Source organism: Ovis canadensis, chromosome 12 (assembly GCF_042477335.2).
Source record: "Ovis canadensis isolate MfBH-ARS-UI-01 breed Bighorn chromosome 12, ARS-UI_OviCan_v2, whole genome shotgun sequence".
Classification (NCBI taxonomy): Eukaryota; Metazoa; Chordata; class Mammalia; order Artiodactyla; family Bovidae; genus Ovis; species Ovis canadensis.
Genome location: NC_091256.1, coordinates 39,715,648 through 39,730,403, shown reverse-complemented (window position 1 = coordinate 39,730,403; position 14,756 = coordinate 39,715,648). Strand labels below are relative to the sequence as shown.

The window sequence follows — 14,756 nt, the reverse complement described above, 5'->3', positions numbered from 1 at the left end:
TTATTCAGTAAGGGCTGTGAGAGCCACTGTCTCAGAAGGGATTAGTTCAAGAGGGAGCTGTGGGAATGAGGAAGAAGGGATTAATGGCCATAAAACAAAGAGAAGGCCTGTGGTTCTAGAGGTGGCATATCATGTAGATTAAACCAGACAACATGCAAGTCCTTTGTTTTCTCCCCATTGTTTGTGAATACTTCCTTAGAAAAGCTTCAAACTGACTCAGGGTCTGTGTCTACCTTGGAGAGAAGCTATGAATACTACTCTGTTTTGGGGAGAGGGGTACCCTAGTTGGACCCAGTGTCATGTTCTGTTTAGGACTTTGTGAGATTTAGCTTTGTTATTACCTATTAACAGATGGCTTAGAGGGCGTTTCTGTTGAGCATGTGACTGAGTTAAGCACGTGGTTCCTGTATGTGGGGAAAAAAGGAATAGTAATAGTTCACAGAAATCAGTATCTCTAGACCAAGTGTACCCAGATATTGTCTTCAGTGTTCCTGTTTAAGACTTGCTTTACATTAAATGCCAAGGTGCTCAGATTTCCACTGGCCTTATTTGTACTTACCAGAGCCACCTGTACCATCTTTTAGCTATTATTCAGCCTTTTACTACTTTATATATATTTATGTAGAAAAACCATGGCCAGCAGTTAAATATCTCATCTCTGTAATAAATGACAATCCATTTTTTCTTACAGCAAAAACTGTAGGCTGGAGCCAGACTGCCTAGACTTGAGTCCTGGCTCTGGCGTCTACTCACAGAGTCATCTTGGGCAAGTCACTGAAATCTTCCATTTTCTGCTTTGTGGAAACCCCACCTCACAGGGTAGTTGTGAGAACTAGGTGGGTTAGTACATAGAAGTGCCCTGAAACAACTGCATGGCACATTGTAAGGGCACAATAAATGGTGATGATGATGATGGCAGTGACAGTGATATGCTTATTATTCTCCTTTTGCATCCCAAGTTGGCCTTGAAAAACCTAAGTGAAAAATTAAAAGCCAGGTTTATTTTCTTAAATCTTTCTCTGGACCTTGGATACATGCTGCTTGGTATACATTACTACCTTAATTGTTTTTAAGAGGTATTCGTTATAAAATGAAATAACAAAGAGATTTTATTTGGTCATGAACAATCAATCTCCTGTAGTCAGACTAGTGTCTATTTTTTAATGTTTTTAGGCAGCAGATAATGGCAGCTTTAAACTCCCAGACTGCCGTGCAGTTCCAGCAGTATGCAGCCCAACAGTATCCAGGGAACTACGAACAGCAGCAGATTCTCATCCGCCAGTTGCAGGAGCAACACTATCAGCAGTATATGCAGCAGCTGTATCAAGTCCAGCTTGCACAGCAACAGGTACGATAGCTAACACCCAGATTCAGCCTCAGAAAGGGTTTTTAGTTTCACTGAAACGAAAGTTCTTTTTTTAACAGTTGCTGATGACTTTTACATTAGTTAGCCTCTCAGATATCAAGTAACTTTTAGGTGACCTTTATTAAAAGAGATTTTTAACATTGCAGTGGCAGTTATGAAAGAAAGTATATAATTTCGAAACAACAGATGATGTGGCCTCTATTATATTGTCATAAGTGTATTTGGAATTTGTATGGACCTAGTGTTATCCCAGTGAGTTTGACATAGCTCTAAATGTGGTCCCAGAACCATGGAGACTTGGGTGATCAGTGTTAGTTCAAGGACAGCCTTCAGGCCAACTGCTGCCATAGTCCTGGCCAGCTTCTAATCGGAGGACCTGCAGTCCCTAAGGCAGAACTTGGTTGGGTCTGTCTTGCCCTTTTGTTGGGTGCAGTAGCTGCGCTGCCTGCCTGCAGCACAGTGGCAGTCCTCCTTGGCTTCCTGCCCCCGCAGTCTTGCCTCCACACAGGAGCAGGTGGTTGAGGGGAAGGACACAGCACTGGAGGTCACATACCACCTGGATTCTGCCCTAGCTTTGCCGTTATCTTGTTTGATCTCAGTCTAGTTACCTGCTGCTCTGATATTTCTGCCTTTTCTCCAAACCAGTAAGAATGGGATATGAAATCCTGTTACATAGTCTTATTAACCTCACAGGACTATCAGAGGAATGAAATAAGAAAATAGTTCTGTGAAAGTATTTGATACATAGGGAAGATAGCTGATTAACGTTAATTTTTTTACATCTTGCAGAGGCATAAAATGCCTCCTTAAAGTTAACCTTTAAGTTTTACTTTAAGGTAAGTTTTCTTATTTAATTTTCAGTTACAAAACAGGTACTACTTGTCAAAATATCTGAGTGAAGAAAAGTGTTGTGAGGTAATTCCCTGGTGATCCAGTGGTTAGAACTCGGCGCTTTCACTGCTAGCGGCCTGGGTTCCATCTCTAGTCAGGGAACAGATTCCCGCAAGTTGCCTGCCTTGGCAGCGAGGCCAGAGTAAAAACCAAAACACAAACTGTGTTTCTCTATAAATTTAATAAAATGTCTTAAAATTTAAAAAAAGGAAAAGAGTTGTGTTTTAGTTGCCCCACATTTCTTGTTAGGTGAAGTAATCTTTGTTAATGTTGCCACACTCTTTAAAATTTCTTGAAAATTCATATCCTTACCTAAAATATGTTTTTCCCTGAGTCTTTAGCATTAGTGAAGCAGTTTAAGAGGCACTGCAGATTTTGTATAATCCATGAGAAGAGGAAAAGGATGTCAAACCAGAGTTACAAGATAATAAGTGGTATTTTTGAGGAATTTCTGTCCTCCAGAGACTGTTTATACTTGAGTATATCACTCCCTTTTCCTACTTCTTTGATGGGTATTGAGATAATTTATTAACAGGCTAGCTCATTCACACTGTCCTGCTTACAGGTTGCTATCATTTAGTGAGAACAAAGTCAGTCAAATAGGGTAAAACCAAAAATCTTTGAAATAGAGTTGGAAAGCCATAATTTAGATTGCAGTGATCAGACTCAGTTTATCAGACTGATTGGCTGTCTCTGCCAAGAGAGAATGAGAGGAACCGGGGAAGGAACAGAAGTGAAGTATTAGCTTTTATATAAATACTGAGCAAAATGACGAAAAACGGGGACGCTTGTTTAATTTGGGGTGTGGTGACACGAGTGTTTTATTGTTCCTGTGCCTTTCTGTGCTTTTAAAAACTTCCTGGAGTATAGAAGAGAGATCATATAAATAAATAATTGTGATCTGTTATGTATAATAGATGTATACTCATATTCAGTGGGATCACAGGGTAGGGAGTTGTTCATTCTGCTAGAGAGTTTCAGCAAAAGCCTAAAGTGAAGAGGGACCATTTGAGCTGACCAATTGATCATCAACAGAAATTCCTTTTTATTTTTTGCTTTCCTGTCATGCAGTGAAATGTTGTGAGTGTGCTGACTTGTTTTGGTTGTATGCCTATTTTCTGGAAGCTGGTGCTCTTAGAAAACTGATGGGGAAATGACTGAGAATCTAGGCTTTGGAAGAAGGTGTTTTAAAATCTTAAGTGTTTTGCTAACCAGCACTAGCAGCAGAGAGAGGTGTTGCTGCTTAAGCAACCGATTTGTAAATGATTAGTAATGTAATGATTTCATTAAATGAAATCTATTTTCAGATAGGCCAAAATGTATCATTATCCCTAACCCATGAAATTATGCAGGCTTTTTTTCTGTATTTTCTTTAAACTGTTGTAAAAATATGCTCACTTATTATATAACTTAATATTTTAGTTTAAAGTTACTTAAATGCCCTAATACGCATAACAATACATTGGGTAAATTTCCTATTTTTACAATAGCAATACCAATGCAAACAAAATACAGTTATATACTTGTGATTTTATAGATAAACCTCTCAAACAAATGTTGAATAAAAGAAGCCAGACACAAAAAAGAGCATATAATATACAATTTCATTTATGTTAAAGTTCGAAGACAGGCAGAGCCAAACCTGTAATTTTACAGGTTAGTTTCATCATTACCCTTGAAGGACTTTCTGGAAAGGGGCACCAGGAAGGGTTCTGGGATGCAGATAATGTCTTGATCTGGATGTTGGTTTTATGTGTATGTTCGTCTAACGAAAATTGATCAAGCCGTACATTTGTGATTTGTATACTTTTCTATATGTTTGTTATAGTTAATTTTATTTAAAGTTTCCCCAAAAGTTATGTAATACTTAGGCATTTCTCATAATGTTAATACTAATATTTGTTCATTTTAATATGAGAGGAATGTCCTAAAGTAGTTGTCCTTTGGATTTAAGCTGTTTTTATTTTCCATTTTTCAAAGGACTTTTAAATTTTACGTTTACGAAAATACATACTTTAATCATAATTATGTAAAGTGATGCATTTTTTTTAAAATTTTTTTTATTTTTTTAATTTTAGTTTTTTATTTTTTAAATTTTAAAATCTTTAATTCTTACATGCATTCCCAAACATGAACCCCCCTCCCACCTCCCTCCCCATAACATCTTTCTGGGTCATCCCCATGCACCAGCCCCAAGCATGCTGCATCCTGCATCAGACATAGACTGGCGATTCAATTCACATGATAGTATACATGTTAGAATGTCATTCTCCCAAATCATCCCACCCTCTCCCTCTCCCTCTGAGTCCAAAAGTCCGTTATACACATCTGTGTCTCTTTCCCTGTCTTGCATACAGGGTCGTCATTGCCATCTTCCTAAATTCCATATATATGTGTTAGTATACTGTATTGGTGTTTTTCTTTCTGGCTTACTTCACTCTGTATAATCGGCTCCAGTTTCATCCATCTCATCAGAACTGATTCAAATGAATTCTTTGTAATGGCTGAGTAATACTCCATTGTGTATATGTACCACAGCTTTCTTATCCATTCATCTGCTGATGGACATCTAGGTTGTTTCCATGTCCTGGCTATTATAAACAGTGCTGCGATGAACATTGGGGTACATGTGTCTCTGTCAATTCTGGTTTCCTCGGTGTGTATGCCCAGAAGTGGGATTGCTGGGTCATAAGGTAGTTCTATTTGCAATTTTTTAAGGAATCTCCACACTGTTCTCCATAGTGGCTGTACTAGTTTGCATTCCCACCAACAGTGTAGGAGGGTTCCCTTTTCTCCACACCCTCTCCAGCATTTATTGCTTGCAGATTTTTGGATCGCAGCCATTCTGACTGGTGTGAAGTGGTACCTCATTGTGGTTTTGATTTGCATTTCTCTAATAATGAGTGATGTTGAGCATCTTTTCATGTGTTTGTTAGCCATCCGTATGTCTTCTTTGGAGAAATGTCTATTTAGTTCTTTGGCCCATTTTTTGATTGGGAAGTGATGCATTTTTTAAAAGAAATTATTTTGACCTCAAACTCCATTTTATGAGCCTATTTAATTTTTAGGTCAGTATTTTTTTTTACTTGATGAGCAGTTTTTAGTTTGTGATAATTTTTCTATGTGTAAAGGTATCTATCAGTTTTAAGAACAGATGTTTCCATGTTCAGTTTTTACCTATAATAATTTGGGATGATTTTTTCTACCTACTTTAATTTTTCCTAGTTTTTCTAGTGACCTTTAGGACACAAGAATGTGGTCCTCAGAATATTATTATACTAGTATTCGTTATAGATAGGATAAAAACTGATAAAGTGTATTGAATTTCTTGGAGCTACTTGATGAGGCAAAAATTCTGATGGGATCAGAATGCATCTCAGGGTAAATGTCCCATTTTTAGCCTTCCTGGTCAGTGTGTCTTCACTTTTTCTTGACTTATAGGCAGCATTACAGAAACAACAGGAAGTATCAGTAGCTGGGGCTTCCTCTCCTACATCATCAAAAGTGAATGCAACTACACCAAGTGATATGATGTCAATTAATGGACAGGCCAAAACCCACACTGACAACACTGAAAAAGAGATTGAACCAGAAGCCGCCGAAGAAGCCCTGGAGAATGGACCAAAAGGTATGGTTGTGTATGTGCACTTCCATCCAGATACTATAATTCAGACAAATTCAGCAAAAATCAGAAAGTCAGATTAATTAGCTTTTGAGAGCAATTACATATTTGTGAGAGTTGAATGCTTTTTCATTCTTTTTAATCTGACTCCGATGCTTCTGGTGACTCTTGGAATAGTTTAGAAGAGTAAATCAGATGTCCTTTGGGTTGTCTTATTTTATATACTGGTTATTTGTTGCTGTGTAACACATTGTACCCAAATTTAGCAGCTTAAAATACTAATTAAACATTTATTATCTCTCACAGTTTCTGTGGGTTAGGGATTGCAGAACTGCTTAGCTGAGTGGTGGGCTTCCCTGGTAGCTCAAATGGTAAAGAATCTGTCTACAATGCAGGAGACTTGGCGTTCGATTCCTGGGTCAGGAGGATTCCCTGGAGAAGGAAGTGGCAGCCCACTCCAGTATTCTTGCCTGGAGAATCCCATGGACAGAGGAGCCTGGCAGGCTACAGTCCATGGGGTCGCAAAGAGTCAGACACGACCGAGAGACTCACACACACACACACTAACTGAGTGATGGTGGTTCTGGTCTCTTATGAGGTTATGGTGTTGACCTCTTATGAGGTCAAGCCTCATGTGAAGGCTTGACTGGGACTAGAGACTGCTTCCAAAGTGGTTCCCTCACATGACTGGCAAGTTCATGCTGGCCATTTGCAGGAGGACCTCAATTCCTTGCCCCATGGAGCCTCTCTAAAGGGCTGCTTGAGTGTTCTCAACACAGTGGCTGGCTTCCTCTAGAGAGCATGATGCAGAGGGAAACAGAGCAAGAGTGGCAGTGTCCTTCCTGCCCTGGCTTTGGAAGGAATACGTCAGTACTGTTGCCGTATTCTGTTGGTCCTGGTGAATTTTTAGTGGTGACTTTACAAGTACATGAATACCTATGGTGAGGATCACTGGGTGCCATCTTGTAGGCTCCTTACCATATGTTCACAGTATATTTTTTGAGACAGAAGTACCATGTTACCGGTAAGATAATTTAGATTTTCAAAGGTCTACTTACCTTTTCACGGGCAGCTCATTTATTCATTCAACAATTGGTTCCAGATTTTCTGGGTGTTGGGCGACAGGGGTGAAGCAAAATAACACACATACAATGCAAATTGTGGCTTTGGTAAGTACTGTGTGGAGAGAAAAGTCCATTACAGTGTGAAAGCACATAATATGGAGATACAAGCTAGTTAAGATTACCAGAGGTTTTCCTGGGGAAGGGACACTTAAGCTGAGAGGTCTGAATCAAGAGTACCAGTTCCCAAGTAAGAAGGAATAAGAGACCATTTCAGTGACTGATCAGAGATGATGGTAGTATAGTTCATAAGAAAGTTGGTTTCCTTGTCTTTTTAAAACAAGTAATAGAATAGTTGCAGAAAAGACCTTGAAATACCTTGATTAATTCTTCTCTTCCCTTTTTTTCCTATTAAGAGTTTGCCAGTATTTTCAAATAAATCTTTTGTCAAAGGCTCTGAATAACTCTGGAAAACCTGTTGAGTGCACATAGAGATTTCTCAGTAACAAGACATTACCCATTTTTCCTCAGTTGCTAGCAGTTCCATTCCTATCCAAGGTTTTCTCTGAGTTTCCTTAGAGTAACCCCTCCCTTAGAGCTTTGGTTTACTCCAAGGTCAAGACTTTTTTTTCTGACAGAGTCTGTCAAAGCCCAGCATTTGTTCACATCCAAAAATGAATTTATTTCAAGTCCAGAGCTCTCTCTGTTTGAATGTTTCCCTGTTTCCAGCTAGGAAGTTTCCAAGGTCATTCTTCCATGCCCACATGCAGTTAGAGTACTGGAAAAAAATCCTTGTTAAGAATATGGTTTGCATTTGTTACTTAAAACGGGACGTTGACTTCTGAATACCTGTGGTGTTATTAAATATAGGAATTTGGGGGGAGAATTCCATGGGGAGGCTTTTAAAGTCCTCAATCTAAGGTAGACCAGACTGCACTTGGTGCCTGCACCTGGCTGGGCAGGTGGTCCTATGTAGGTATTGTTGCCTACAAGTGAAGGCTCATCCTTTTTATCCTTTGTAATTCCTGTTGCCTTTAGAATCTCTTCCAGTAATCGCAGCTCCATCCATGTGGACACGACCCCAGATCAAAGACTTTAAAGAGAAGATTCGGCAGGATGCGGATTCCGTGATTACAGTGGGCCGAGGAGAAGTAGTCACTGTTCGAGTACCCACCCATGAAGAGGGATCGTATCTCTTTTGGGAATTTGCTACAGACAATTATGACATTGGGTTTGGGGTATATTTTGAATGGACAGACTCTCCGAACACTGCTGTCAGCGTGCATGTCAGTGAGTCCAGTGATGACGACGAGGAGGAGGAAGGTAGAGCCATTGGTCCATGTTCAGTAGCTGGGTTGTGCATTTGCAGAAATGGTAGCAGTTCTGATGTCAGCCAACCTCATGCTTCCTGATTAACTTCCTGGACAGGGATCAAACGTTTCAGTGGTGGGACCTTGGGCTGAAAAGATTGTGAGAGAAGCTAGCCTCCTGAGTGATTGAGGCCTGAATTGTTATGAATGCCAGGGAAGTCTGTTTGACAGTTTATGTTACTGCTTTCTGAATGCTGTTACACTTTTCAGCCGTGTGTGTTGAAAAGCCAAATATGCAAGGTCATTTTGAAAAATTATAAAAGAGCAAGCAAGAAATTCTCCCAACTCTGGAATTTATATTTCTGATATCAGCTTTTTAGGTTGTTATTCTAAGATGTATTTTCTCTAACTAGACAAAATCAAATGTTTCCAGTGACCGTCTCAGCTGTCTTGATGTTGGGACTTCCCTGGTGATTCAGGCTTCCAAGGCAAGGGGCACAGGTTGAATACTTGGTTGGGGAACTAAGATCCCGCATGTCTTGTGTAAGCAAAAACAACTATCTTGGTCTAGGAAGTAGGTTGTAAAATGTATTGCTTACTGATTGAGAAAGTAGTCTTCTTAATTTTGTTATTATCCAGAAAAGTTAGAACACAGAGCTTTGGTATCCACCTAATAAGTACTTAAATATTTATTGACTTGATTGAGTAATATGGAAGGAGTGCCCTGACTGGGAGAATGGGAAAGCACCTTCAGTTCTTGACCGTAACTAACCTTTCAGGTGACTTATAAATGAACTGCATATTGAAGAGTGTAGGTAATCACAGAGACTACACTGGGATACGTTTAAAGAGGTAGTTGTTGAAGGTACATGGAGGGAGGCTAAAAGTTCAGTCCGCTTTTGATAGACAAGCTGAATCTTGGTGATTCGGTTATATCACCAAGATACTCTGAGCCCCTTCAGGTCGTGTCTGGCAACACACACACATGGGCCAGTGTCATTTAGGAGCTGCTTTCTCTTTTAGCATTTTGTTTTCAGCAGTCTTTATTCTGAGTACCACCAGCAAGGGAGAGCATTGCACGTGAATACTGCTGACTGAACCAGACCAAAAAAATGTCAAAGTAGGGAGAAAAAAGAAACCAGAGAGACCTGAGTGTGCAGGGCAGGCGCTGCTTCTGTTGTCTCAGGTGCCCCTCAGCAGCATCAGGACAGGACTGAGCCCTTTACTAGTCTTTCTGATGCACACGGGGGCTCCTTACAATCAGGTGATTTGCACATGCTTGGGAAGGGGAGCTTTTAGTATATGCAAATTACTGTATTTTTAAAGAGCTTTGTGAATAATAAGAGAATTCTCTATTAAGTGGGTTGAAGTAATCTATTTCTCCTGGTTTGTAAGCTTGAGAGCTTTTAAAGCAGGATACTTCGTAGTCTGACCCCTCAGCTGATTATCATTGTGTTATTGCTGTTGGGAAGAGCATTGATCAAAATGGCTAGGGTTCAGTGCCTCACTCAAGGTGAGAAGCTAGACATCTTTGACCTTTGCACTAATATATGATAGCCTCAAATGGAAAGTGGCATTACCCGTCATGATTACCTGTAACGTGATTTGCAACTAAAACTGACCCATTGAAGCCTCTGCACTCGTAACAACGGTGAGGGGAGTTCCTCAGTGGCCTAGTAGTTAGGAGTCTGGGCTTTCACTGCCATGGTCCAGGTTCAGGCCAGGGAACTGAGAATCCCACAAGCCACATGCCAGGGCCACGTCCCCCTCCCCCCCCCCCAAAAAAAAAGTAACAGCAGTGAAGATTTAACTCAAAATGGTTCTGTTTGCCACGTGCCTCCTTGTGGAGGCTGCTGTGCTGCCAGGTCTTATCCACATCTTGTATTTTGTTTTGTGTGGGGTCCTTTCAGCTTGGTTTAAGGTGGAAGCAAAGTCCAGTTTTTTGTTTGTTGTTTTAGTTTTTCTTCATTAGGTCTTGAAAGATGGAGGAGTTTGTTTTCTCTGAGGAAAACATGATGGATAATCCATCCTTCTGCTATAATTCTCCACTTGATTGTTTCTAGGTCCCAAGTCTTTGCTTAGATTGAAGAAGGATGCATCTTTCATCTGTCCTAATAACCTTTAATTTTGTAGATTTTTGAGCAAAATTTGGATCCTGAATTAATGGGCCCAGTAATCTATTTCATGGATATCCTTATGGGCAATAGTGTGTACTTAGAACGACTTATATCTCTCATTTGCAAATGAAGGACATTTAATTTTAAGTAGTATTGCTATGATAAAATAGCAATTGGGCCTATTTGTCATCTACTATTGTTGAATAAACTTTTTATTTTAGAATAGCTTTAAATTTACAGAAATATTGCAAGAGATGGTACAAAGAGTTCTGAAACCCAGTTTTTCCCTATTGTTAACATCTTACCTTGTCCCATGCTATATTCATCTTAGCTAATGAACCAGTGTTGATATGTTATTAACTAAAGTCCATATTTCTTCAGATTTCCTTAGTTTTTCTGAATGTTCCAGGATCCCGTCCAGGATGCCGCATTGTAGTAACAAGTCTCCTTAAGCTCCTCTAGGCTGAGAGTTTCTTAGACCTTCCTGGTTTAAATTCCTAATAGTGACCATTGACAGTCATCATATAATTGACTCATGTGCCTGTAATTCATTCTGCCATATTGCAAACCTGAAAGTCTTTAAAAATCTATGCTAAATATTCCCTTGATATGTTTTCCTTGAGGGGCTTCCCTGGTGGCTCAGTAGTAACAAATCTGCCTGTCAATACAGGAGATGCAGGCTCAACACTGGGTCAGGAAGATCCCCTGGAGGAGAAAATGGCAACCCACTCCAGTAGTCCGGCCTGGGAAATCCTATGGACAGAGGAGTGTGGCAGGCTATAGTCCATGGGGTCTCAAAAGAGACTAAAAACAACAGTTTTCCTTGAGGCTGTTTATATGACTATGTTAAACTAAGACTTTCAGCTGGTTCATAAGTTCTCATTCCTACGGGTTTCTGCAGGTCTTTTTTTCCTAACCTCATATCATTACAGTTCAAAAAACTGTTAACCTGGGGCAAACCTAGAATCAAAGCCTATTTTGGGTTAGACAGGCCTAGTGAAAGTGATTGAATTTTCTCTGAATGTCTACCTCTTTTCTGTCTTTCTCATTTTATTTAAGAAAATAGCATCCTCTCTCTTTGTATTTAAGATCAGTAGAAAATAATAGTCCTCATAAGCTCCCTTCTCCCCATTCCCAAAACAAGAGAGGACGTCCATATTGTTGGGAAGAAGAGGGTCACAGCAGCATTTTCCGTGGTCTTACTCAGAGGAATGATGCCCTACCTGTTGGGAGGAGTTAGGAACTGAGTGGATGTGGAAGGGGAACAGTGAGGGGGATGTGGAAGGGGAACAGTGGTTCAAGTACAGAGGGAGGGAGGCTGCTGACTGCTGCCGCCACCAGATGCTTGCCACTGGGCTCCCAGGGCCCAGAAAGTGCTGTGCTTGGTACATAGCAGCTGCTCAGATACAAGAAGGAATCAGTACACATTCACATGCCCATAAGTTGTAGAATAGATTGAGAAAATTCCTAATGAGCAATTTCTCAAAGAAAGGATGGAGCTGAAAATGCCTGAGGCAGACGTGTGCTTTTCCTGAGTCTCTTCACTCTGACGTGTCTCTGTTTTCTTTCACAGAGAACATCAGTCCTGAAGAGAAGGCCAAAAAGAATGCCAACAAGCCCGTGCTGGATGAGATTGTGCCTGTGTACCGGCGGGACTGTCATGAGGAGGTGTACGCCGGCAGCCACCAGTATCCAGGGAGAGGAGTCTACCTCCTCAAGTTTGACAACTCCTACTCTTTGTGGAGGTCAAAGTCAGTCTACTACAGAGTCTATTATACTAGATAAAGTTGTTACAGAGTCTGGAGTCTAGGGTTGAGCAGAAGATGGCATTTAATTTGGAAATTTCTTTGACTTTTGTGGAGCATTGCAGTCAGTGTTTACCCTGTTGATTTTGGTCTCATGGGTTGGGACTCTTGCTGGGAATCAGGATTTCCTTGAAACTCTTGAGCGTTAGTACTTTGGGGTTAAAGGGACTCCTCAGACTCATCCAGCCCTTCGGTGCTGACCAGCAGAGTCACGAGTGGATGCTGATGTTACACGAGCTACGTGTTAAATCTTTCAAAGTCTCCAAAATAAAACAGCTCAACATTGACCCCACCTGGCTGATGGCTAGTCCATTGCTGCCTGCTCTATGTGTTTTCTGAGAGCCCATAGTTCTTTACAGTGCCCTCTGATTTGAAGTCCTGTAATAGTCTACATGAGGTACATCTCACTTTCATCCAAAGTCACCATTTTTGAAACTTAAGGTGTCACAGATGGTAATAGAAAAGAAATTGCCTCAATTTGATCTTAGTCTGAGTGACCCAGATTGTTTTGCTTTGGGTACTGCTGTTTAGTTCAGAGCTATGTTACAGATAATTATTTTCTGAATAATCTTAATATAGAATGTTCAAACCTAATTGATAATTGAAGTATCAAGACACATAGAACACTGAAAACATCCATCTTAGCAAATTAGCAAGCCTCCACAAACCCTTGGCCCTTTTCTCCTCATCTGGTATGTATGCTACCAGTAGCAAAGCAAAAAAAGGAATTCATTTTTGTCTTGATTTACCTTTATTTAGCTTTTTTTTGAGCATCTCAAGTTGAAACTGTTTTCTACACAAGCATATAGTTAGGGATTTTGTAAACAAATTGACACCTACTGAATTAAAATATATAAGCTCATTTAAATATAATTCAGTGTATGGTGAATAACACTGCACTAATATGGAAATCACTGCCAGAGATAGTCCATTTTCTTTTGATTTGATACTACTTAGGCACATATCCTACATGATCCCAGTTGGGAATTACTTAATAGAAAGAATTGGAAATGCATATGGCCATGCTTAAATTTTTTTTATAGCTTTAATCTGTATTATGTCTTCACTGATGGAAGGAGGTACATCTTTGTTTTCCTTACTAGAAACAAATATGGATTAATTGCCTCAAATTTGTGTAAGTGATTGACTAGTCTAGAGATTCTTGTTTTCAGAAGGATGGTATAGATAGAAAATTACAAAGATGGCAATATACACATAATGTTGTTATTATATGTTGTTACTGAAATACTTAGACTTTAAAAATTTTTGATCGTAAATCACTTCTTGTAGGAGGGTTTCCTTGCTGCGGTATACACAGTTCACTACATAAGGGGCTGTTTGTTTTTTGTGTGTGCTGCATTTTTTTTTGTTGTTTTTTAATACCTGGTTTTGTACATATCTAACTCTGTTCTCTTTTGGTTGTTCGGAAACTGGATTATTTTCTCCTAAGCAGTGCTTAATTTGTGTTTTTTAATTTGAATTCAGTAGTCCCAGTTTATAGGTGTTCATTTTGTTACACTCAGAAGGTTTGTCCCATTGTCCATCAGCTCTTGTGTATATGGTATAGAAACCATGGGGTTAGGCACCTCCTGGCTTTTTTTTTTAAAATGAGAAAATACTGTATTTAAAATGTAAAATAAACTTTTAAAAAGCAGGCACTAATATATATTTCTTCCAGCCTTTGATTACAGATTTGTCCTTGCACATGTTAAGATGAATTATTCTCTAAAAATATTGTTCCTGGGAGCAGTGTATGTTACTTCACATAGCAGCAATTCCTGTCACATGTTCATGTCAGAACATTTTTGGTTTTAAACTTTTTTTATTGCCTTTGGCTGTCGAATAGAATATTACAAGTGCGATTTCCAAAAGACCTTAAAAATAATATATTTAATCAATTAAAATGTTTATCTGTAACTTGTTGATGTTTCATTAATATAGTTATTCTTTGAAGCTTCAGTTCTGTATTTCATCATTTGGGTAGGAGGAAAAGAAATGTTTTAAATGGTCTGTTTTAAAAAGTTAAACAATAACAAACTATTGTTGGCTGATTATTTTGTTTCTGCTGTGGATTACCCTAGTTTGTTAAAATGGGTTAACAGTTTTTCAGACTTTTGTTTCGAAAGTGTCCTGTAGCTTGTGAAAGTGTTAGTTGCTTAGTCGTATCGGACTCTTTGTGACTCCATGGACTGTAACCCATGAGGCTTCTCTGTCCATGGTTTTCTCCAGGCAAGAACACTGGAGCAAGTGGCATCCCATCCCAGGATCGAACCCAGGTCTCCTGCACTGCCTGCAGAATGCTCACCATCTGAACCACTAGGGAATCCCTAGATTTCTTGATGGAAGGGAAGACAACCGACTTGTAATTTAAATGACTTACTATATTTCCCCTGTCAAACTGTTGGTATAGCATACTCCTTGAAGACGGAACATGCTACTTTAAAGTGTCTCCTTAGGTGCAGCGCCTGGGGAAGCCAGCAGTGCGAGGCATGCCACAGTCAGTGTGATGTGAAATGCCACAGGCTGTTCTTAAAATGACCCCACTGAAATGTCAGGAGACTTGGACATTAAGGTTTTTTTCCGC

The 14,756-nt window shown here is 39.7% G+C and overlaps 1 protein-coding gene across 1 annotated transcript in view; it reads left to right on the top strand.

The window, feature by feature from the left end:
• The window catches only part of ACBD3 (acyl-CoA binding domain containing 3), a 38,609-nt gene extending 24,783 nt beyond the window's left edge, over window positions 1-13,826 (top strand). The window contains exons 5-8 of the mRNA XM_069545482.1: window positions 1,174-1,348; window positions 5,699-5,885; window positions 7,979-8,263; window positions 11,941-13,826. Of these exons, the coding sequence (XP_069401583.1) occupies window positions 1,174-1,348; window positions 5,699-5,885; window positions 7,979-8,263; window positions 11,941-12,152 (859 nt within the window). The 3' untranslated portion in view covers window positions 12,153-13,826. The remainder of the gene's footprint in view (window positions 1-1,173; window positions 1,349-5,698; window positions 5,886-7,978; window positions 8,264-11,940) is intronic.
• The last annotated feature ends 930 nt before the right edge of the window (window positions 13,827-14,756 follow it).